Source organism: Aethalodelphis obliquidens, unplaced genomic scaffold, assembly GCF_003676395.1.
Source record: "Aethalodelphis obliquidens isolate GAN/ISIS:26980383/991018 unplaced genomic scaffold, ASM367639v1 scaffold10, whole genome shotgun sequence".
Lineage (NCBI taxonomy): Eukaryota > Metazoa > Chordata > Mammalia > Artiodactyla > Delphinidae > Aethalodelphis > Aethalodelphis obliquidens.
In genome coordinates, this window is record NW_020837954.1 from 39,036,509 (window position 1) to 39,060,720 (window position 24,212).

Consider the following 24,212-nt stretch of genomic DNA (forward strand, 5'->3'; position numbering starts at 1 on the left):
GTTAGCAATAAAACACACCAGGTAGGTGCTTGCCCTTTTGCTCTTACTATCTTCACCAACAATCACAGGCAACTGAAACCATGTGTAAGATGTAAGTTTTCATCTTATAAAAATTTCTGGAATTTGGAAATTATATTTTTTAAAAAGGCAAAAAATCAAAAGATGAGTTTTGTAAGTGAAATAATAAGGACTGCCAACTTGTACTGAGCTGTATTGAGCCCGCCTGCCTGTATTTCAGGCACTGTGCTAGGTGGTGGGGATTCCATGATAAGCAAGACACTCTGCTCTCAAGGAATTCCCAATCTAGTAGGGGAATGGACAGTTACAATACAGTATGAGTAGTGCTACTATAGAGTAATACCATCTACTCCAGAAATCATCCCTGAATCCTTGACTAAGTGGTTCTCCTCTGTGCATTCCTCTTAGTATTTAGCACTTGCTTACTTCTGTCTCCCTCACTAGGTTATAAGCACTTTAGAAACTATACCTAGTTCTAGTAAGTGCCCAGTAAGTATTGAATTATGTTCATTTCAGTCCTATCTGTTTGAAAACATTTTATTAGCAGTTATCATTTGACCTTTTTGACTTTTAATTAATTTATTTCTCAATCCCTCTTTTATGTCACAAATGGGGGTTGGGAAGAAAAACAAATCTGGAATGAATACTATAATGCAGGTATTTATCCATATCATTAGATAATCATTTAAACCCTATTTCTACCTCTTAAGGATCTAAATTAACCTGATATAAATTGCTTTTTCTTTAAGGCTCCCTCTATTGATTATACACACAGACACTCTCTCTCTCTCTCTCTCACACACACACACACACACACACACACACACACACACACGCAGGTGAGCGTGCACACAGACAAACAAACAAAAGACCAAGAAATTCATCAGCCAAACATAAGCCAAGTTATATAGTTATAATTCTTGTTTAAGTATAAGAGTTAGAGATTAAATGAACATTTGGACATAAAACAAGAAAAAGTTTTCACAAATATTTTTCCAGTTTGATATTACAGACCTATTAGAGAGAAACAAAGTAGAAATAGTTCATCTTAGTCCTTCATTTTTAAATATCAGACTGAATTTGTAGCTTAGTTGAAAAAATGTTAAAGTATTACTTTATTTACTCTTTGACTTGTTCTTGAATGCATCATAAGTTTTTCCCTTGACTGGCAAAATAATTCATGCTCATTAGAAAATATGGAGTTGGTAAGTATACAAGCAAGGAAAAAAATATTACCCACAGTCTCATTACTCAGTGGCAACAACTATTTAAATATCAACATATTCCCTTCAGTCATTTATGTAGTTATACATTTGTGTAGTTTATCATATACTATATAATTTGAACTCTTTTTTTACTTAATACAGCACTAGATCCCTTTTCCCAGGTTGCTAAAAAAAGTCATTGTAAATCTCTTTTTTTAGTGACTACATATCCACTGAATGGAAATGCCATTGCTTACTTGACCATTCTCTTAATATTCGACAGGTTATTTCCAATTTCCAGTGCTATGAGGTATGCCTGAAATTATCCATATTATTTCCTTAATCTAGATTTCTGGACTTGGAAGTATTTAGATAAAAGGATATGAATATTTTACAGCAGTGATCCATAGCACAGCATGATATTTTTACACCAAGCAACCCTTATAGTACAGATGGCAGTAGTATCTACTTGGATTGTAAGAACTGTAAAGCTTGATTTTTTCTTTTGTGTATGTGTGTGTGTGTGGTCAGAAGCTAGTAACTCCTCTCCCCATGGTATTCCAGGCTATAAATGTAGCAATAGCATTTTGTTATAAATGTAGCAATAGCATTTTGTGCATATTTTTTTCCTCTTTGGAAATTCTTTGGTTTTCTGAGTCATTTTAAGGATTTTCTCAGGAATTTAAATACCGTTTTTCTCCTTCATTATTTTACTTAAAAGTTTTTTCCACTCTGAATTAATTCTGCTTTTGACCTCTCAGGATTGGTTTTGATACCTAAGCAAATCATAAAACTTCTGTTATTGTTTTAGGAAACCAAAGCATGAATTAATTTTTCAACAAGGTATATAGAATCCAAGGTGATTATAAGACTTTTCTGCTTCAAGAGGGTGAAGAGATGGAGAATTAAACTTAAATGAGGCATAGTATTCGTACAGTTAGAGAAGAAACCATTTTTCTGACTAGCTTATTCTTTGTAAAAGGGGTCAAGATTAGTAGTTAATGCTTTGTTGCTTAGTATTACACCTCAGGTCTCTCTAGATTAAGACTGAGTTCATTCACGAGATTTTAGCACCAGCATCCTAGTGACTGTGACAGCTGCTGATAATGTGGAGATCTCTCTCTTAGGTAATTCACTGTTAGAGTGTTTAAATCACAGAATCTTTGGCAAAGAAGTAAGAACTATTAAAGTTGTCTATCCAGCATTGTATTCTAAGATAGTGGAGACTGAGTTTAGGAGTGAAACAGGAGAAAAAACAAGCCATTAAAAATCTCTCAGATTAAATATTTACATATTTAGTTTGCTCTTTATCAAAAATGCTGGACAAGCTCTTCCTAAAATTAGGTTCATTTAAATGAATAGAGGTAAGGAAATTTGTTTAAAAGTTGTTGTAAAGCATTTGGTTGCCATGTGAAATGAAGAATCAGCAATAGTGGTAAAGTTCTTCACTATTTTTTTGAACTACATCTAATATGCTAGACAGTTACAGGGCATTAGGAATACACAAAGAAATAAAAGATAATATGTGGCTCCTTATCTCAGGGCGTATCCAACTGGTAGGCGGTATACGGGTAACAAATAATCAGTGTCATTATATAATTGTCCTGAAGGAGTTGTATACTAGGTAGTGAAGTCAAGAAGAGGAGTATCGCCCTGTCTGGAGAAAGACCTCACAAAAGAAAATTTGATGTTAGTTTATACTTTCAAGTTACAACTTTGTGGGTGAGATAAAAAATAAATTTTTGCAAGATGGAAGAAGAAAAAAATATTTTTTTTAATCATTGCCAATCTCTGCAGCCTCACAGTGGAAGACTTCTGCTGGCATACTTGTAGGCCTAAGACAAGAAAGAAGCATGTTTGTGTGGAAAGTTTCATGCTCATTATTGGAAGTACAAAATCTCCTTCCCTCATTATTCACTTTGTTTCTGTTTTTCAACACTCAGTATCCTTCATCAAACTATCTTTTGCATATAGAGATAAGGCCTGAGGAACTTAGGTGACCTTTTGGTTTGGTTCCAGGAAGAGACCTTTAAGTTAGGAAGGGCATAATGTTCCCATCACTTCTCAGTAAAAGGATCCCTCTTGTGTTTGTTTCACTGAGCACCCAAACCATGCTGACAGAGTTAGTCTTTATTCTAGGATAAAACCTGTACTGGTGTGTTTTAACGATTTCCCCCCTCCTCCACCCTCCAGCCTTTTCATATTTATTTGTTTCTGTTTCTGTCCCATGACTGGATCTGCATCTTCAAAGGAATCACATTAAAAGTTTTTCTGGTGGTTTTCTTTTCAGAACAAATGTGACATTTCCTTCACCTCCCTGATTCAAAGTTGAGGAGGGCAAAATGTCAAAAATAATGAGGCCAAATGGATCTGAACACTGAATACCAATCACTGAAACAGTGCTCAGAGACTTTTTCTTCACAGTCATTACTAGAGGCTATGAGAGAAAACGCCTTGGAGGTTGTGGAATGAAGAGAAATCTGAAGCAGCTGTTAGGGAATTAGGAAAACGTCCCAGACATAGGTAGCACTAACTTGTTCATGTATTCATCCACATAGCATTGTGTGGAGTGCTAGATGCTGTGATGCAAAGGAAAATAAGGCATAGTCCTAACCTTTGGGAAATACTGTGTGGGAAAAAGACATGTAAGCTGACTCCTGCTGCCTCAGGGCTTATAAATAGGAACTATTATTCTTTCAACAAATATTTGTTGACCTTGTATTATATTCCAGATTCTCTTCTAGGTGCTGAGAATAATAGAGTGAACAAAGCAGATGAAATACCTCTCTTTATAGAGCTTACATTCTAGATAGGGATGATGGAGGTGGGGAATGAATGCAGACAGTAAATAAACAGTAAATATATATTATGTTCAGTGATAGTAAGAGCCATAGAGAAAAATTAAGCAAGTAAAAGGGATAGGGATTGCCAAAATCCTCACTAATAAGGCAGCATTTGAGCAGAGATCTAAGAGGGAAGTAAGAGATAAAACCAGGTGAATATATGGGGAAAGAATGTTTAACAATCACAGTTAATGATTTATTGAGCATTTACTACATGTCAGATACTCTTCTAAGCACTTTACATTGCTTAATTTATTTAATTCTTAAAACATTATATAAAGTAGGTACAATGACTATCCCCTTTGCATGTAACTTCTGAAAGTTTACAACTTAGCTCTGATCTGTCTCATGCACTGAGAAAATTTATTCACTCTATACTAGAGTATAATTAAACCTCTAATTCAGAGTAGAATCATTTGAACATATAGTAGACTTTTTAAACACATCCTGTTTTAATATTTTTTAACACATATCTTCTCAGGACTACCACAATATTAGTTGGTGGACATCTACAAGGAATTTGCTTTCATAAATTTATTAGAATGGTTTTCTGTCACCATTATTTGTTAAGATGGTGCTTATGGGGGTTAAGGGAGACAAGTCTCAGTTATCACAAATTCTAAACTAAAAGTTTAAATGAAGTTTAATCATGATGTTTATATTCTAAAGGAAAAGCTCAGTGACCAAATTTGAAAGCAGGTTGGAGCCTCCTAGAGAGGTAGGAGGCAACTGGGACTCCCCCTGGGGACACATATACTGGCAGCAGGCAGTGGGAAGCTCATTCTACCACAGGGACCCTGGTTCTGGCAAACAACATTTTGGAGTCCTCCTTCTAGCCTATTAGAACCAGGGGCTTACATGCCCACTAGTTGATTAGCACCAGTACTAGGATCCCCAAACCCCACAGCCAGCCATACTGGGACCCAGCACTGCCCACCAGCAACACAAGACCAACCCTAGGACTTGCAGGCCTGCAACCAGGCACACCAGGACCCAGCCCAAGCCACCAGTGGACTGGCACTGGCCCTGGGACTTCCCAGGCCATGTAGCCAGCTGTGTCAGGACCCAGACCCATCTACCAACGGCTAGCAGCCTCCACATGAGGCAGGACCTGGCAGCCAACCGGGATGAGAACTAGCCCTACCTACCAGCATGCCCACAGTAGTTGACCCCACCACAACAGAAGTGCCCGCATACTCAGCCCGCATACAAGGCACCCTTAGCTCTGGTGACCAGAGGGGAGTATGTAGCTGGGCCCCATAGGACATCTCTTACATAAGGTCACTTCTCCAAGAACGAGAAACATAACTGACTTGCCTAATACATACAAATAAACACAGAGAATTAGGCAAAATGAGGTGACAAAGGAACATGTTTCAAATGAAGAAACAAACCCCAGAAGGAGAGCTAAGCAAAGTGATGAGCAGTCTACCCAAGAAAGGGTTCAAGGTAATGATCATAAAGATGCTGAATGAACTCGGGAGAAAAATTGATGAACACAGTGGCAGACTTAACAAAGAGAAAGGGTAAAGAAGAACCAAACAGAGCTGAAGAATGCAATAATTAATCATTGAAGTAAAAAATACCCTAGAAGGGATCAACAGTAGATTAAATGATGCAGAAGAACAGATCAACAAACTGGAAGACAGAGTAGTGGAAATCACCCAAGCTGAACAAAAAAAAGAGAAGAATTTAAAAAGTGAGGACAGTTTAAGAGACCTCTGGGACAACAAAAGCATACCAACATTTACATTATAGGGATCTCATAGGGAAAAGAGAGACAGAAATGGGTAGGGAACTTATTTAAAACAAGAATAGCCAAAAATTTCCCTAACCTGGGAAAGGAAACAGACATCCAGGTCCAGGAAGCACAGAAAGTTCCGAACAAGATCAACCCAAAGAGGTCTACACCAAGACACATTGTAATTAAAATGACAAAAAATAAAGATAAAGAGAGAATCTTAAAAGCAGCAAGAGAAAAGCAACTGGTTACGTACAAGGGAACTCCCATAAGACTGTCAGTAGACTTTTCAGCAGAAACTTTGCAGGTCAGAAGAGAGTGGCATGATATGTTCAAAGTGATGAAAGGAAAAAACCTACAACCAAGAATACTTTACCCCACAAGGCTACCATTCAAATTTGAAAGAGAGAGAAAGAGTTTTACAGACAAGCAAAAGCTAAAATTGTTCAGCACCACTAAACAGGCTTTACAAGAAATGTTACAGGGACTTCCCTAAGCATAAAAGAAAAGACCACAACTAGAAATATGAAAATTATGAAAGGAAAAATCTCATTGGTAAAAGCAAGCATACAGTAAAGGTAGTAGATCAGCCACTTGTAAAGCTAGTAGGAAACTTGAAAGATAAGTAGTAAATTATCTATATCCACAATACGTGGTTAAGGAATACACAAAACAAAAAGATGTAAAATATGATATCAAAAAACATTAAATGTGGGCAGGGGAAGGCAGGAATAAAAACTGTGGAGTTGTTAGAATGTGTTCGAACTTGAGATCCACTTGAAATAATTATACACACACACACAACCCACCCTTACACCTCTAGGAACTAGAAAAAGAAGAGCAAAGCCCAAAATTAGTAGAAGGAAAGAAATGATAAACATCAGAGCAGAAATAAGTGAAATAGACACTTAAAACAATAGAAAAGATCAATGAAACTAAGAGCTGTTTCTTTGAAAAGGTAAACAAATTGATAAACATTTAGCCAGACTCATCAAGAAAAAAGAGAGAGGACCCAAATGAATAAAATCAGAAATGAAAAAAGAGATGTTACAGCCAACACCACAGAAATCAAAGGATCAAAAGGGATTACTGCAAACAAGTATATGTGAGTAAATGGACAACCTAGAAGAAATGGATAAATTCCTAGAAAATTTCAGTCTCCCAAGACTAAATTAGGAAGAAATATTAATAAACCAATTACCAGTAATGGAGTTGAATCAAGATTGATCAAAAAACTTCCAACAAAAATCCAGGACCAGATGGCTTCACAGGTGAATTTTATAAAATATTTAAAGAAGAGTTAATGCCTATGCTTCTCAAACTATTCCAAAAAATTGAAGAAGGAACAATTCTGAACTCATTCTACAAGGCCAACATCACCCCAATTCCAAAACCAGACAAAGATGCCACAAAAAGAGAAACTTACAGGCTGATATCATTGATGAGATACAAAAATCCTTAACAAAATACTAGCAAACCGAATCCAGCAGTACATTAAAAGGATCATATACCATGATCAAGTAGATGCAAGGGTAGTTCAATATTTGCAAATCAATCAATGTGATAGACCACATTAACAAAACAAAGGGTAGAAATCATATGATCATCTCAATAGTTGCAGAAGAAGCTTTTGACAAAATTCTATATTCATTTATAATAAAACTCTCAACTAAGTGGGTGTAGAGGAAACATACCTCAACATAACAAAGGCCATAAGATATCACAGACTAACAGCTAACATAATACTCAACCATGAAAAGCTGAAAGCTTTTCCTCTAAGATCAGGAAGAAGACAAAGATGCCCAGTCTCACCACTTTTATTCAACATGGTATTGAAAGTCCTAGCCACAGCAACCAAAAGTTAAGAGACTAAATCCTAAGAGTTTTCATCACAAGGAAAATTTTTTTTCCTGTTTTAAAAATTTTGTCTGTAATGAGATGATGGAAGTTCACTAAACTTATTGTGGTAACCATTTCATGATGTGTGTAAGTTAGATCATTGTGCCTTAAACTTATACAGTGCTGTATGTCAATTATATCTCAATCGGGACTTCTCTGGTGGTCTAGTGGTAAAGAATCCACCTTACAATGCAGGGGACGCGGGTTCAATCCCTGGTCAGGGGACTGGGATCCCACATGACGTGGGGCAACTAGGCCTACACGCCATAACTACTGAGCTCGTGTGCCTCAGCTAGAGAACCCACGTGCTGCAAACTACAGAGCCCATGTGCTCTGGAACCCGCACGCCACAACTACAGAGCCCACGCGCTCTGGAGACTGTAGGCCACAACTAGAGAGAAGTCTGTGCACCACAACGAAAGATCCCATATGCCTCAGCGAAGATCCCGCATGCCATAACTAACACCTGATGCAACCAAAAACAAATAAAATAATAGATCTTTTAAAAACTTATACCTCAGTAAAACTGGAAGAAGCAAAAGCAATGTTTGAGTTATATTTTAATAAAGATATATGCTTAAGGATAAAAGTGGGAAAGGAATGCATAAAATGAAAATGTGTCTGTGTGAAAAAAATATGAAAGCAGGTTGAAAAACCTCTTCAAGGTCACTTATTACAATGAAAATAAAGAGCTTTCTGTTTTCAATTCTTTCATGCATTGAAAGGGACATTCTGGTGCATATGTGTATTTTATGTCATGCCAATAACTTTTAACATACAGGACACCCCAGAACGGTTTCTGCCCCATCAATGGATTCAAAGATGCTTTGTCAGCTACTCTATTGAATGCCAGAATTAAAGCTTTCCTTACTGTCAGAAAGAGGGGGACTCTTGGTTAAAGGAGCTGGCTACCTCCTGCTGATAGGATACTATTTCCAGAGACAGAATTCTATGATTTCAGTGAGTTTGTATAAATTTATTTCTTTTTTCAGGTACCCCAGTTATGAATTTATTAGTGATAACTCTATCTCTTGGTCAGCCGGACTACATAATCGATACACAGAAAATTCACTTCGAGGTGTGATCCTGGATATACACTTTCTCTCCCAGGCAGACTTCCTAGTGTGTACTTTTTCATCCCAGGTAAGCATTTTTAAGTGATCAATACTCTTTGGTTATATTGAGTCAGAAAGTTCTTGGATTTTTAAAAAATGTTAGTTTTCATGACTCAGGTACAATGTTTTTAATATTGGGGAATGATCCCTTTTGTGAAAGAATGAGAAGATTCCAGAAAACATAGCTATTTGAGTGCACTGAATATTGAATTGTTTGCAAGCAGTTGTTGAATACATCTCTACTGAAGCCAGCTACGGGGGTTGTTTAAAGTACTTGGCTTATTCACAGCATTTAACAGAAACAGCAAGTAATTAAGTTTACTTAATACTTGCTGATTTTGCATACAATCAGTACGTAACCAGAGCCCATCCATTTCTACACATCAGTGCACTGATACTGAGAGGCTTAAATGCTCAGCATTTTGCCTCACTTGATTGCTTTATAGAAAATAAGAAAGAGTAAATGTAATTCCTCTTTCAGGTCCTTTTAACATTTCTACCAAGCAAGAAACTGTACATTATATTTAAGCAATACCATATTATAATCATTCTTTGAGTTTATTGTTATAGATATTTAATATGTTGTTAGTTTGGTGTGTGTGTTTTTATGAGTGCTCCAATCAGCCTTATATGCCCAGTGGAATATCAGCATAGAAAGATTTATTGTGGATTTTATTCAACTGTCTCATTTATGTGCATATTATTGGTTAGTTTGTTCAACACGCTGTTAAATGATTGTTTGTGCTCAGACCTATACTAGGTGTAGAGGGAATTTCAAAGGAGATCGAAGATACAGCTCTTACCCTGGTCTAGAATCTAGTGAGCAAAATATCCACATGAAATAACCAGAGAATAATTACAAAGAAATATAAGCCATGTAAGATAAATATACGCCTGAAAGCTTAGAAGAAGCAGAGAAAAGAAAGTGTGAAAAGGAAAGACACATCATTTACATGGGAATATACTGCAGAGAGTATTAAGAAATGGACAGTTTTTTATTACGTGACAGTGCACACTGTCACAATGGTATGGTGATATGATTGTTGGAAAGATACTTATCCCAGCAAAGCCTGTATGAGTTCCTTCAATGTGGCATAAGAATACAACTTAAGACGCAAAGACAGCTGCACAGAACAGGAGTCACATGGCAGCAGTCCTCATCAGAGGGAAAACATGAAGGCAACCATAGCTGATATTCTCCCTAATTGGGGTGAGGATCCTATCTTTGAGAAGGGGGTGGGATGGGGGGAGGAGTTGTAACTACCTAGTCCCTCTCAACTGCTTTTGAGAATCTGGCTATGGGCCTACATGATCAACAGGTGCAAATAACACATTTTCGAATGCTTCTTGTTAGAATGATTGAATCAAGAGTCACTTTCCCAGATGTACCACCTCCTCTGTAGGTCTAGATTTTAGGCCTTCCTAAAGTCTATTCCTTTAGTCCAGGGTTTCTCAACCTGGCACCGTTGGCATTTGGGGCTGGATAAGTTGCTGTGAGGTGCTGTCTTGTGCATTATAGGATGCTTAGCAGCGTCCGTGGCCAGTAGACCCTCACCTCAAGTTGTGACAGCCAACAGTGTCTCCAGACATTGCCACATGTCCCGGGTGGGGGGAGTGGAAGGGCAAAATCACCCTTGTGAGAACCACTGCTCTAGTTATAAAGCTCTAAAAGTAAATAAATATATACATGTCTAAACATTTACTAGCCTTACATGGAGGTAGACACTGAGACTTACAAGGACGTGCTCTATGTTTTGCTTTCCTTTGTCCAGCTCTCCTTAATAATGCCATTAGACTCATTCTGGAAAGAAAATCTTTTGTTTATTTCCCTTTTCAAGGATGTTTTGTAGAATTTTTGATCCTCATAGCCTCATAAGTCTAGTTTTGACCCAGAAGTCAGGACCTCTGTCACTTCATGATACTGGAAACCTGTCCAGGTTTGAAGAGCATATTGTTCACACTACTTTGTTCTATTTTATGCATAATATCAACCTCTGTGTCTTCTTCAGACCTCAGATCCAGAGAAACAGTTTATATGAAGAAAGCGTAGTAATGAGAGGTCTGGTTGTATCCAAAGGAATAAGATTTGTGATTATATATTGTTCCTAAAAACTCTTGGCAAGTCAAGGTTCATCCAAAATAACTCTGATCGTTTAAACCAATATTTTGTGTCCCAAGATAGACTTGAATACCTCAAAACATGTTAGGGCTCAGAATAAAAGTTTAACAGTAAAAAATACCTTACATTTATATAGTGAGTAGCAGTTTGCTAAATGTGATCACCTCCTTTCTTGGTGACTAACAGCTGTAGCATTTGAGACTGTGGAATAATTCCACATTCAGTGATTAATCTTTGGGCTTCCTTGCACCCCGGTTTTTTTTGGTTTTTTGGTTTTTTTGGCTGCGTTGGGTCTTCATTGCTGCGTGCGGGCTTTCTCTAGTTGCGACGAGCAGGGTCTACTCTTTGTTGCAGTGCACAGGCTTCTCATTGCAGTGACTTCTCTAGTTGCAGAGCATGGGCTCTAGGCACGCAGGCTTCAGTAGCTGTGGCACGTGGGCTCAGTAGTTGTGGTGTGTGGGCTTAGTTGCTCCACGGCATATAAGATCTTCCCAGACCAGGACTCGAACCCGTGTCCCCTGCATTGGCAGGCGGATTCTTAACCCCTGCACCACCAGGGAAGTCCTGCACCCCAGTATTTTTTGAAAATATTTTTAGTAAAAAGGCATTTGGTACAGTTTAATATTTTTGTGGTGTGAACGAGTTGGTTGGTGGCTTGTAGCATAAACCAAACCAAAATTGCCGTAAACCAAAATTGGAATCGTTTGAAGAATGTCCCCAAAATGTCTCATCAGCAGTAGCAGTAGAGTTTGAGAAAACGTCACTGATGACATCAAAGTATCAAGCCATTGACTTCATGAGACAGAGAACAAGAATGAGACATTGTGGGCTCTGGAGTCAGACTACCTGGGTTTAAATCCAACTTTGACCATTTAGTGACTCTGTGGCCTTTGAACAAATTACTTAGCCTATCACTGACTTTTTCCCCCCTCCCTGTAAAAATGGTAAATACAATAATACCTACTGCATAAAGTTTTTGTGAGGACTAAAGAGTTATTATATGTAAAGCACTGAGAATAGTACTCAGCAATATGTTAAATGCAATGTTAGCTGCTATTCTTATTTATAAAGGAATAGGTATAGGTATATCTTTGCCTGTTAGACTCTACAGTATTTATTTTAACAGCTTTTTTTCACATGGCCCCATTTCAGACTATATGATCTCACGTTTTAGAAGGAACATGAGATATGCTGTTCAAGGACTCCATTACCTCTGCTTATGGTCACGGGTGATGCTTAGGTTCCACATAGTCATTGTGTGCATTGGATGTGTGTAACAATTCTTCATAAAGAATAATAACCAGTAACATTCGGCATATTAATTCCTGTGCCGAGGTACCACCTTAACTCTATTTTATTAAGCTTATTGAAAGAGAGCGTCACCATATAATATGAATTTTCAGAAACAAAAGCTCTTCATTCCCAAAGGGTGAGTGATAAGTAATAGTATTTGCTTTAGCAAATGCAGGTAAACTGGTGTATGTTTTGACTTTAGGGAAATTAATCTGCAGACTTTCCTGCAGAAAACAGAAGAAGACTAAAGCCTTACATCCAGAAGGGTGATAAGAGAATAAAACAATGAGAACCAAATCTCAGCCCAGAATAAAACATGGACAACCAACTTTCAAACTTTGCTTGATGATAATCTCATTTCAAGAGATGGTTAGAAGGGATAAAAGTTTAGTATCTTCTTCATAATGTTTTGACAATCCTGAAGTTTCAGTCATGTAAACTTTCTGTCTCCTGTGTACTACCCTTTGAAGACTTTTATGCTATATGACAATAGAGTTTATCTGTTGACCATGTGCTATTGTAGACAATACTGGAAGAATGAAATGTATTGTTAGAAGGAAATGGCAAGGCCGGATTGATGTTTGAGAAACTGTAGGCACAAATGTCATGGCACCTTAATCAGGATTCTTTATAAGGTTTTGGACCCATTCTTCTCAGTCTTAGGGCTTCTAATCATTCTTGGTTTTATATCCACAAGTGAGGTCTGAGAATTCTCTCTCCTTAAGTGAAAAGTTTTTAAAAGCCAAGAATATGACTCTACTCTCTAATTTTGTTACTATTGTTGCACTCAGTTTTCTGAATTCCTTCATCAGAGCTCTTTCTCATAGCCAAGTTTGTCCTAAAAGCCTCATAAATTGAAGGAAACAATCTTCAGGATTTAGTCTGAAAATTAGAGGCAATATTAACACTTTTCAACAGCATCAAGTAAGTTTTGAAAGCTATGCAGTGCATCGCATTCCAAACTATTCTACCAAATACTCTAATCTTGTTCTGTGTTACTGGAAGTTGCCTACGCCCTAAGCATCTCCTATGTCATTTAAGTTACTTTCATATTTAATGAAACCATCTAAAATCTGAAGCAAAGGAATTGGAGTTCCAATTCCAGCAGTTGAGAGCTCACTCAGTTGTAGATGGGCAAAATATCAGAAAGGTTTTCTTTTTTAAAATACTGTTTATCAAGTTTTAGAATCAGGTTTTACAACTCTGGAATCTGATTTACAAAAATGGTTTGTAGATATCCATTTTAAAGACTATGGGTAATCAACATTTTTTAAGGAACAGTCAACATTGTTCATTAGTTTCTCAATCATTAAAATCACCATAGGACAAAATTACTTTTTTTTCCCCCTGAGACACTTCCCTTTGTGGCACTTAATATGACATTCTCCTGGCATTCTCTGTTGTTTCATTCCAAATCCACACACAACACAACTGGCCTCGTCACGTTTTGAATCAGATTTTGGAAAGCCCAGAGGGAGAAACCAGATACTACATTCATTTTATTCTAGACAGATGGCTCTCGATAGGAATTTCCACTGAGGTATGGTTCATGAAACAACAGTAGATACTGTTCTCTCATTGAATAGCAAAACAAAGCAGTTTACAGTAAAAGTTCACAGATATCCCAGCCTCACGCAGTGAGACAAGAGCCCACTTCCAACTTCTCACACTAGGAGATCCTTCTGGCCCTGTCAATTTTGACAAAAGCCAAGATCCCATCTGCTCTGAGAAAGCTTTGGAGGCTCATGCAAAGCTCAGCTGGTTGTTACTCAGGGATAAAATTCAAACTAATGGACCTTCCTCCACTTTTTAATTATTTTTTTGTAAATAGAGTCATATCTATGTTTTATCCTTTGGCAGGATTTTTGCTTTTACTCATTACTGTGTGCTTAGTAGTGTTCTAAAAATGATATAGTGCCACATCAACAGCAAATGAAATAAAACATATGTGTGGCCAAGCACTGCTTTGCAAACCGTAGACTACCCCTCTCAATCATGCTACCTGTCAAGTATCAAACCTGAGTATTGACATCAACTGAAAGACCTCATTTACCTGTCACGTGATTTGGATTTGTTAAGCCCAGAGAGGAAGCCTAGGGTGATTAAATGCAAACGTTGACACCATAGTAATCTTTCTTGCCCTTTGCAGTAAATTGCCCCATGGTTAATATAGAGAAAAATTTTTAATTACTCAGAATGTTATATATGGATCTTAAGGATTAAATATCATCAGCTGGACTGGTATTATGCATGGAGCAGTATTCATTCAGAAGGTACTTACTGAGTGGCTACTCTGTGGCAGGCACTGTACTAGGTACTTATCCTCAGAACCTAAGGCAGTTCAGTGTATGGTTTAGAGACAGAGAGTTCTAATTACATTTCTGTCATTTACTAGCTCCTTTATTCATTTTTTTTATTTTTTGGAAATTAATCTTTCTTTGGCATAGTTTCTTCAGCTGTAGAATATAAATAATAACAGTAACCAACTCATAGGGTTGTTGTGAGAGTTAAATGAGTTGAGAGGAAGCATGTATGCAAGCGCAGCTGTTAGAACAGTGCTCAGGAAGCTCAGCTGCTCTCATTATTGTCATTATTATGAGAAGGAGAAAGAGTCTTATATTGGTCCACTCTGTGTCTGCAAGTTCTACCATTCGTAATTTCTTTGGCTTAAGAAAGTACACGTGGGGCTTCCCTGGTGACGCAGTCGTTGAAAGTCCGCCTGCCGATGCAGGGAACACGGGTCCGTGCCCTGGTCCGGGAAGATCCCACATGTCGCGGAGCGGCTGGGCCCGTGAGCCATGGCCGCTGAGCCTGCGCATCCGGAGCCCGTGCTCCGCAACGGGAGAGGCCACGACGGTGAGAGGCCCACATACCGCAAAAAAAATAAAAAAAAGAAAGTACATGTGTTATCCAGCAGCCTAATACATCAACAGCTATTGATACCAAAACATAAACTGATTATTAGGGTTACCCCAAAAGAAAGCACATCCCTAAGGCTCTGGGACTGAGGGCAGTGTTGTTTTTATGAGAGTGAGAAGTTTATTAATGAAAGGAGGAAACACATTAGGGTTCATTACCACGGTGGGCATTGTGGTCGTCCGAAAGACAGTACAAGGTCTTGCATCCCTGGCTAGGGATAATTGACAAGTGGGTGGAGGGGCCCTGAATATAAGACTCTCAAGTTTTCCCAAGGCCAGCCTTGGCCTTAAGTGATATCTTTCTGCTATTAAAATGTGAACATGGAGAATAGGATCTGCAAGAAAAAATATGCTTAGCAGTTAACAAGCATACACAGACTGCCTGGGTTCAAAACCTGAATATGCCACTTAATAGTAGTGTAACCTTGAGCATATTCCTTAACTGACCTTTGACATCCATAAAACGAGCATGATAAAATTTTATGGGGCTGCTGACAATTAAATTAGACCTAGAAACAATGTCTGACAGAAAAAAGTCAGTAAATATGCCTCTATCATTGTTATTGTACTTTGCTATTATTGGAGCTGCTTTGTTTTAATTATTTAGTTTCTTTCCAAAGGCTTAACTTGATTTTGCTTGTGCTGTGTGGGCCTTTGGCTGAATTTGAAGTTCAAGTTCCAAATCTTTTTTAGCCTCATTTTGTTATAGTTTCAGTATTCAACCAGTGATCTCAATCGTACCAATATAAAATTAGTTTGTTGATGAAGTAGCAAATTTGAAAGCAAAGTTATTTTCTTGGTTCCATGTCTAGTTGAAATTCTAGCACTAGAATTTGGGCAGATCTCCTTGTATTTTAGTCCCTATCTGCAAAATTTAAAATACTATCTAACTTAGTTTCATTTACAAATTACATATAGCATGTGAAAACCGCCCCTCGGGTTCCTAAAATTCAGACTTTTTTAAGGAGTTAAGTTGATGATTAACCTAATCAGATTCCATTTGCTCATAACATTTAAGAATTCAGTTTTTGATATCATGAATGCCAAAGTTTTAAAGAACTGCTGGGTAATCCTAAATTGCTCCACTGAGCAGATTAACAATTACTATTAGTATCATTTTAAATATGTGCAAAAGTATTGGTGTAGGGACAATAAAACTTCATAAACGGAGGTAACTACAACTGGAGATGTAGGAAAATTGACCTGAGTTGAGTCCTGTGTTCACAGTGTATAATGGAAGAATTTTCTAAGCAAAATGATAGTATTCTCTCTTTGGTCTTCACCTATTGTTAGAAAAGTTTCTGAAACCCATTTACTCTATAATGAATATATTTGTTAATTGCTTAAAGTGTTATACCTCCATTAAGATAGTTATAGTTTATCACCAAGTATGAAGCTCAAGGAACGAAGCTCAGATTGTGAAATTCCAGCTGCCGTCCAGTGGGAATGGTAGGTATGTTTTGGACAGAGGAATCTTTTAAGTAGCCTTAAGTGCATCAGGTAGATGCCTCGTCCCCAAAGCCTAGTTCATCTGATTTCAGTCTAGATGCTACTGTCTACACATCACACACATCACACTTTAGAACGGAAGTGGCAGATATATTTTAGCTCATTTGGCAATAGTTGATTGTCAGTAATTACATGAATTTCGGTTGAGAAGAGTTCTGAGACCCAGTCCAAATTAGCAGAAAAGAGTATGTGATTTATTAACACTGAATGAAGGAAAGGGAGCAGCAGCATTTGTGTAAAGTATTTATAATCCTGATTCTAATCCTGAACCTTGAATTCACCGAGGGCATAGACTGTGTCTTACTCATTTTTGTACCACTAGTGCCCAACATGGAACACTCTGGCTTTTAATAAATTTTTATTAAAATTTTATATTTTAATAAATATAAAGTTATGAATTCATATTCATAAAATACTTTGCACTGTATATACACATACTTTTTTTCTCTGAGAGATCTTAATTGTAATTATCTTTCATGTTAAAAAAAAAAGATACAAGCACAGAAATGAAGAATGACTTGTACCATCATCTGAGAGCAAATGGACTGAAAACCTGTGACTAGAATCCACTGCTTCTCATTCTGTCAGTCCTGGTCCTAGTCTAGTCCTAGTCTCTTTGGCCAAGAGCTTTCGGATTGCTATGAAGGAGATCTTACACATACTAACCAATTTTTTTTTCATACTTTCCCAAGGTCTGTCGAGTTGCTTATGAAATCATGCAGACACTGCATCCCGATGCCTCTGCAAACTTCCATTCTTTGGATGACATCTACTATTTTGGAGGTCAAAATGCCCACAACCAGATTGCCATTTATCCTCACCAACCTCGAACTGCAGATGAAATCCCCATGGAACCTGGAGATATCATTGGTGTGGCTGGAAATCATTGGGATGGCTATTCTAAAGGTGTCAACAGAAAACTGGGAAGGACGGGCCTATATCCCTCCTACAAAGTTCGAGAGAAGATAGAAACAGTCAAGTACCCCACATATCCTGAGGCTGAGAAATAAAGCTTAGATGGATGAGAAAGACAACCAAACTCAGTTCAAACCGTTTGAGCCAAACAGTAGATGAAGAAGGCCCCAACCTAACAACTCATGGTTAAATGAGTCAACACCCCCAGCGCCAGGAGCAGCTGGGATCTGACAGATGCTACATTGGTGGAATTCCTCTTTAACAAGGGCTACCGTGCCCTCAAAACCATGCACAGTCCGATAATGTACTCACATATAACATACAAACAGGTTGTTTTCTACTTTGCCCGTTCTTTCAAGATTATGTCCCCATGAAACAAACACTGCCACATTGTGTAATTTAAGTGACACAGACATTTTGTGTGAGACTTCAAACATGGTGCCTATATCTGAGAGACCTATGTGACCTAACGAGATGACTCAAATAGCTCCCTCCTGCGGGGAGCTTGATTCTTAGCCAGTGGTGGTATTGTAACCACTGAATTCACTCCAATCAACAGATTCAAAATGAGAATGGATGTTTTTGTCTGGAATTTTTTTTTGAGTAATTGTACCAGTTCATCCACCTCATCATTAATAAGTGAAGGATACAACAGAAAATAAAATATTCATACTCCATTAGGAACTTTTGTAAAACAATACCATGAACAGATTCTTTAGTACTCAATGTTTCCGGACATTCTCTTTGATAACAAAAAATAAATTTTAAAAAGGAATTTTGTAAAGTTTCTAGAATTTTATATCATTAGATGATGATGTGGCCAGCTGTATAGTGGAAAATGTTGATAAAAAGAGTTTTATAGTTCTGCTTTACTTTTTTTTTTTTTTTTTTCTGTTTCAGATTGAGTGGCTTAGCTCAGAGAGTCCTTGGTCCATTTTAACACTGAAAACTGAGTTTAGTTGGTGCACATTACAGAGTTGCTCAGAACCATCTTAGGGAAATTTTATTTTATTATTTTGGACATTGTTTATTTGATTTAATTGAATCAAATAATCATACTCCTCAGTGCCAGAGGAACTATCCCCTCCACTCCCAAGCTAACAATTTCAGGCTTGTTCTTTCTTATTGTGGCTATTGTCACTTTTTGTGAGTTGAGACCTGTTGTTTTATCCAGAAAATGATTTGTGCCCTTTCCTATCATGTCCTGCTTTTGAGAGTACCAGGAATCTGTGGGGTTGGGAAGCTGGCTCTGTTTCCTTTTTTTTTTTTTTTTTTTTTACTTTATTTATTTATTTACTTTTGGCAGCATTGGGTCTTCATTGCTGTGCGCAGGCTGTCTCTATTTGCGGCAAGCGGGGGCTACTCTTTGTTGCGGTACACAGGCTTCTCATTGCGGTGGCTTCTCTTGTTGCAGAGCACAGGCTCCAAGTGCGTGGGCTTCAGTAGTTGTGGCGCACAGGCTCAGTAGTTGTGGCTTGAGGGCTCTAGAGCGCAGGCTCAGTAGTTGTGGTGCACGGGCTTAGTTGCTCCCTGGCATGTGGGATCTTCCCAGACCAGGGCTCGAACCCATGTCCCTTGCACTGGCAGGTGGATTCTTAACCACTGCCCCACGAGGGAGGTCCCTGGCTCTTCTGAAGTATGCATCTCATACTACATAGAGTTTGGTGAACAAAGGAGAGAGGAACCAGTATGAGACCCAAAATGGACTTGGGAATAACTCTTCCAAATACTTCCTTTTAGTAATTCCACATCAGAATCACTTTGGACGACAAGACTTTGATGCTCTCTCTGCTTTCTCTCTAAACATCACTTTTCTCCTTATAAGAACACTTCCTCTTTTCTGTAGCCTGCCTCTTTTAGATGCCTGGTAGGAGTATTTCATAGCATTGTTTTACCTTCTGAAAGAAAAATTTGATCCAGGTAAGAACCAGTAGCAGGCCTGGTATTAAATATCAGGAATCCTAGACAGAAAAGCCCTGTTCTTCACATCATCTCTAAATGAAAATACCTGTATGTAAAATATCCCCACCAAACTTCCCTATATTCTTTCTACCTCTCCATTCAGGTCTCCCAGAACTAACCATCTAGTGTCAGTAAGCAATTTTCAATTTAGTTTTGGTACAAATAAGTCGTTTGAAACAAAAATCTCCAACTAAGCAGAGGTACTTTTGAATATGAGTTATTTTTCTAATTCTCATCTCACTTGTCATCAGAACATCAGTAACCATGGGTTTTTATTTCCTCTGCTGAGATTTCCTGTTTTTATTCGTTACAAGCATGTTTTCCATTACTTTTTTGAACATCATTATAATAAATGCTTTAAAATCCTTTTCTGCTAAATCTAATATCTGAATCATCTCAAAGTTGGTCTCTATTTGTCTTTTCTCTAGAAAAAGAATCACAGTTTTCTGGTTATTCAAATGTTGAGTAAATTTAGATTGTATCCTGCATGTTATAAATGTTAATGTTGTGGATTCTGTTATATTCCTCTGAAGAGTGCTGATGTTTTTTGTCTGTGTTAGCAGGCGTTTAACTTCATTGAACTCAAACTGTAAACTGTGTCTTGGGTAACAGCGCAAATCCCAATTATTTTATCGTTAGCTGGAGCCTGCCCCACACATGTATGGTTCAGGAGTCAGCTAGAGATTTGGGTAGATTTTACACACAGAATTTGGAGCTCTCTTTTTTTGCCTTTCTATCTTCTGAGATTTCCATCCTCACTTTCCAGCAGCTGTGGTTGCTCTGATTCTGTGGTGTCCTCTGTTTCTTCAGGCAGAAAGACAGCAGTTTTCTATCAGCCTAAAAGCCATAAAAATGAGAAACTCACCTTGTACCCTTCCCTTCTAAGTTTCAGCCTCTTTCCAGAATTCACCTGCTTTTTTTGTTCAGTATCCAATGACTTTGGGTAGCTTTTTTGTATTTTGTCAAAAGTTGATCATTGTTATCCATTGGAAGATCTGTTCAGTAGGTGCTTAAACTCTGTCATACAGGAAGTGAAACTCTGAAGCAGAGAGTTAAAATGAAAAAGTATGGTGGGGGAGGGAAGGGTCTCTGTTTAGATTCTGACCTTAATAGCTAAGCAGCCAGTGGCTTTAAGCAGGAAGGAAAAATGAAGAACTAACCAAATTGTTAAACCTGCAGGTGTGAAGGGCTAATGAATACTGCTGACCATTTCCTTCTGAAAAGCTTTTCTGAGGCACTTTTTTGCAAATCATCAAGTACATGCTATACAGGCTGCCTTGTTGGGAGGACTGACATTTCTTCACCACTGTTATACTTTCACCATGAGGGCCTGGTACTTTAAAACCCTACATGGTTTTGAATTGCGTGTAAAACTCTACATGGTTTTAAATTTGTGACCAGTGCTAGATTAGGAAGATTTGGGTCTTTTCCTTGTTACAAGACCCATTTGTGAAAGAGCCTTACCTAGAAAACAAAGTTATTAGCCTGGGCTCATAGAATGTGGATACCGCCATCCTGCATACTAATGACAAAACAGTTACAAAAGTTCTTTCTGGTCCTATCACTCAAGTCTGATTTAGTGCTTAGCTGAACTTAAAGAGTTCATGCCTGTTGTCAAAGGGCTCTCAGCCCTAATTCAGGGTTTCTTTGTGTCCCAGGTGAATGAGACTAGTTGCTTCCCTCTCTGAGCTTTAGTTTTTTTCTATCATATAGAGCCTAACCTGTTTCCTGGGTTCCCTCTTTAGAAAGTTGAGAACATGAATGGCCTCAGCTTCCGAGGGGCTTGAGAGTTAAAAAAGAAAAACCACATCTAAAAAGCTATCTCATAGAGTGATTGTCATCATCCTTTAGCTAGAGAGACTGTAATCACTGTATATTCAGTAAGCAGGAAAAGTACTGGAGTCTAAATGGTGCCTCTATAAGAATCTCCTCTGCCTCAATGAGAATAAATCTCTCTTACTTAAGGTGCAATAGACATGTCCACTTTGACCATAGCCAACCACCTGATTTTTCATTTGTGCTCCTGGGAGGCTGTACAATAGCCAGGATCAGTAGACTCATATAGAATAGATGTGTGGCTTAGGGGTTGACAGTTTGGGGACTGGGCTTTAACACCCTAATTTATGCCAGATACAGACTCTAGGGAATTTTTTAAGTGCCATGCCGAGAAGGAAGCACAAAGGAGAATTTGCCTCTACACTTACTTGTTCCTGATGACAGTCTCCCTTTTGGAAACATGGAGGGAGCTGTTCCAGGATCCTTGGAAGGGAAGAGGCAGGCCGTGGCAAGCTCTTTGGTTTCAACTTTCATTGATACTATGCATGTTTGAGCACTTGCCCCTCGACAGTGCATCCACTTTTGGTTCTTTATACAAGTAAGAAGCTCTGACTCTGAGTACTTGCTTAGCTGTTCAGCCTTGCCATCTGCGGTCCAGTTCAGTTGCCACCTGCTTTCTCCTTTCCTTATTCTTTTTTTTTTTTTAATATTACATATTTTTAACATCTTTATTGGAGTATAATTGCTTTACAATGTTGTCTTAGTTTCTGCTGTATAACAAAGTAAATCAGCCATACATATATCCCCATATCCCCTCCCCCTTGTGTCTCCCTCCCACCCCTCTATGTGGTCACAAAGCACCAAGCTGATCTCCCTGTGCTATGCAGCTGCTTCCTACTAGCTATCTATTTTACATTTGGTAGTGTATATATGTCAGTGCTACTCTCTCATTTCATCCCAGCTTACCCTTCCCCGTCCCCATCCCCATGTCCTCAACTCCATTCTCTACATCTGCATCTTTATTCCTGTCCTGCCCCTAGGTTCATGAGAACCATTTTATTTTATTTTTTTAGATTCCATATATATGTGTTAGCATACGGTATTTGTTTTTCTCTTTCTGACTGACTTCACTCTGTATGACAGACTCTAGGTCCATCCACCTCACTAAAAATAATTCAATTTCATTTCTTTTTATGGCTGAATAATATTCCATTGTATATATGTGCCACATCTTCTTTATCCATTCATCTGTCGATGGACACCTAGGTTGCTTCCATGTCCTGGCTATTGTAAATAGTGCTGCAGTGAAAACTGTGGTACATGACTCTTTTTGAATTATGGTTTTCTCAGGGTATATGCTCAGTAGTGGGATTGCTGAGTCATATGGTAGTTCTATTTTTAGTTGTTTAAGGAACCTCCATACTGTTCTCCATAGCAGCTGTATCAATTTACATTCCCACCAACAGTGCAAGAGGGTTCCCTTTTCTCCACACCCTCTCTAGCATTTATTGTTTGTAGATTTTTGATGGTGGCCATTCTGAACACTGTGAGGTGATACCTCATTGTAGTTTTGATTTGCATTTCTCCAATGATTAGTGATGCTGAGCATCCTTACACATTGCCAACAATGTGTTTGTTGGCAATCTGTATATCTTCTTTGGAGAAATGTCTATTTAGATCTTCTGCCCATTTTTGGATTGGGTTGTTTGTTTTTTTGATATTGAGCTGTGTGAGCTGCTTGTATATTTTGGAGATTAATCCTGTGTCAGTTGCTTCGTTTGCAGATATTTTCTCCCATTCTGAGGGTTGCCTTTTTGTTTTGTTTATGGTTTCTTTTTCTGTGCAAAAGCTTTTAAGTTTCATTAGGTCCCATTTGTTTATTTTTGTTTTTATTTCCATTTCTCTAGGAGGTGGGTCAAAAAGAACCTTGCTGTGATTTATGTCAAAGAGTGTTCTTGCTATGTTTTCCTCTAAGTTTTATACTGTGTGGCCTTACATTTAGGTCTTTAATCCATTTTCAGTTTATTTTCGTATATGGTGTTAGGAAGTGTTCTAATTTCATACTTTTACATGTAGCTGTCCAGTTTTCCCAGCACCACTTATTGAAAAGGCTGTCTTTTCTCCATTGTATATTCTTGAATCCTTTATCAAAGATAAGGTGACCATATGTGCATGGGTTTACCTCTGGGCTTTCTGTCCTGTTCTATTGATCTATCTTCCTGTTTTTGTGCCAGTACCATACTGTCTTGATTACTGTAGCTTTGTAGTACAGTCTGAAGTCAGGGAGCCTGATTCCTCCAGCTCCGTTTTTCTTTCTCAAGATTGCTTTGGCTATTCGGGGTCTTTTGTGTTTCCATACAAGTTGTGAAAATTTTTGTTCTAATTCTGTGAAAAATGCCATTGGTAGTTTCATAGGGATTGCATTGAATCTGTAGATTGCTTTGGGTAGTAGAGTCATTTTCACAATGTTGATTCTTCCAATCCAGAACATTGTATATCTCTCCATCTGCTGGTATCGTCTTTAATTTCTTTCATCAGTGTCTTATAGTTTTCTGCATACAGGTCTTTTGTCTCCTTAGGTAGGTTTATTCCTAGGTATTTTATTCTTTTTGTTGCAATGGTAAATGGGAGTGTCTCCTTAATTTCCCTTTCAGATTTTTCATCATTAGTGTATAGGAATGCAAGAGATTTCTGTGCATTAATTTTATATCCTGCTACTTTATCAAATTCATTGATTAGCTCTAGTAGTTTTCTGGCAGCATCTTTAGGATTCTCTATGTATAGTTTCATGTCATCTGCAAACAGTGACAGATTTACTTCTTCTTTTCCGATTTGGATTCCTTTATTTCTTTTTCTTCTCTAATTGCTGTGGCTAAAACGTCCAAAAGTATGTTGAATA

The 24,212-nt window shown here is 38.0% G+C and overlaps 1 protein-coding gene across 9 annotated transcripts in view; it reads left to right on the plus strand.

Annotated features, from left to right (window-relative positions):
* FUT8 (fucosyltransferase 8) overlaps positions 1–18,350 on the plus strand; it is a 319,526-nt gene extending 301,176 nt beyond the window's left edge. For 8 of the 9 annotated variants that reach the window (XM_027111525.1, XM_027111528.1, XM_027111522.1 and 5 more), the window contains 2 exons: positions 8,699–8,849; positions 17,353–18,350. In XM_027111525.1, coding sequence (XP_026967326.1) covers positions 8,699–8,849; positions 17,353–17,670 — 469 coding nt within the window. In that variant the 3' untranslated portion in view covers positions 17,671–18,350. Of the gene's footprint in view, positions 1–1,442; positions 1,582–8,698; positions 8,850–17,352 lie in introns of those variants that run through there. The other variant, XM_027111530.1, reaches the window with a different exon arrangement.
* The last annotated feature ends 5,862 nt before the right edge of the window (positions 18,351–24,212 follow it).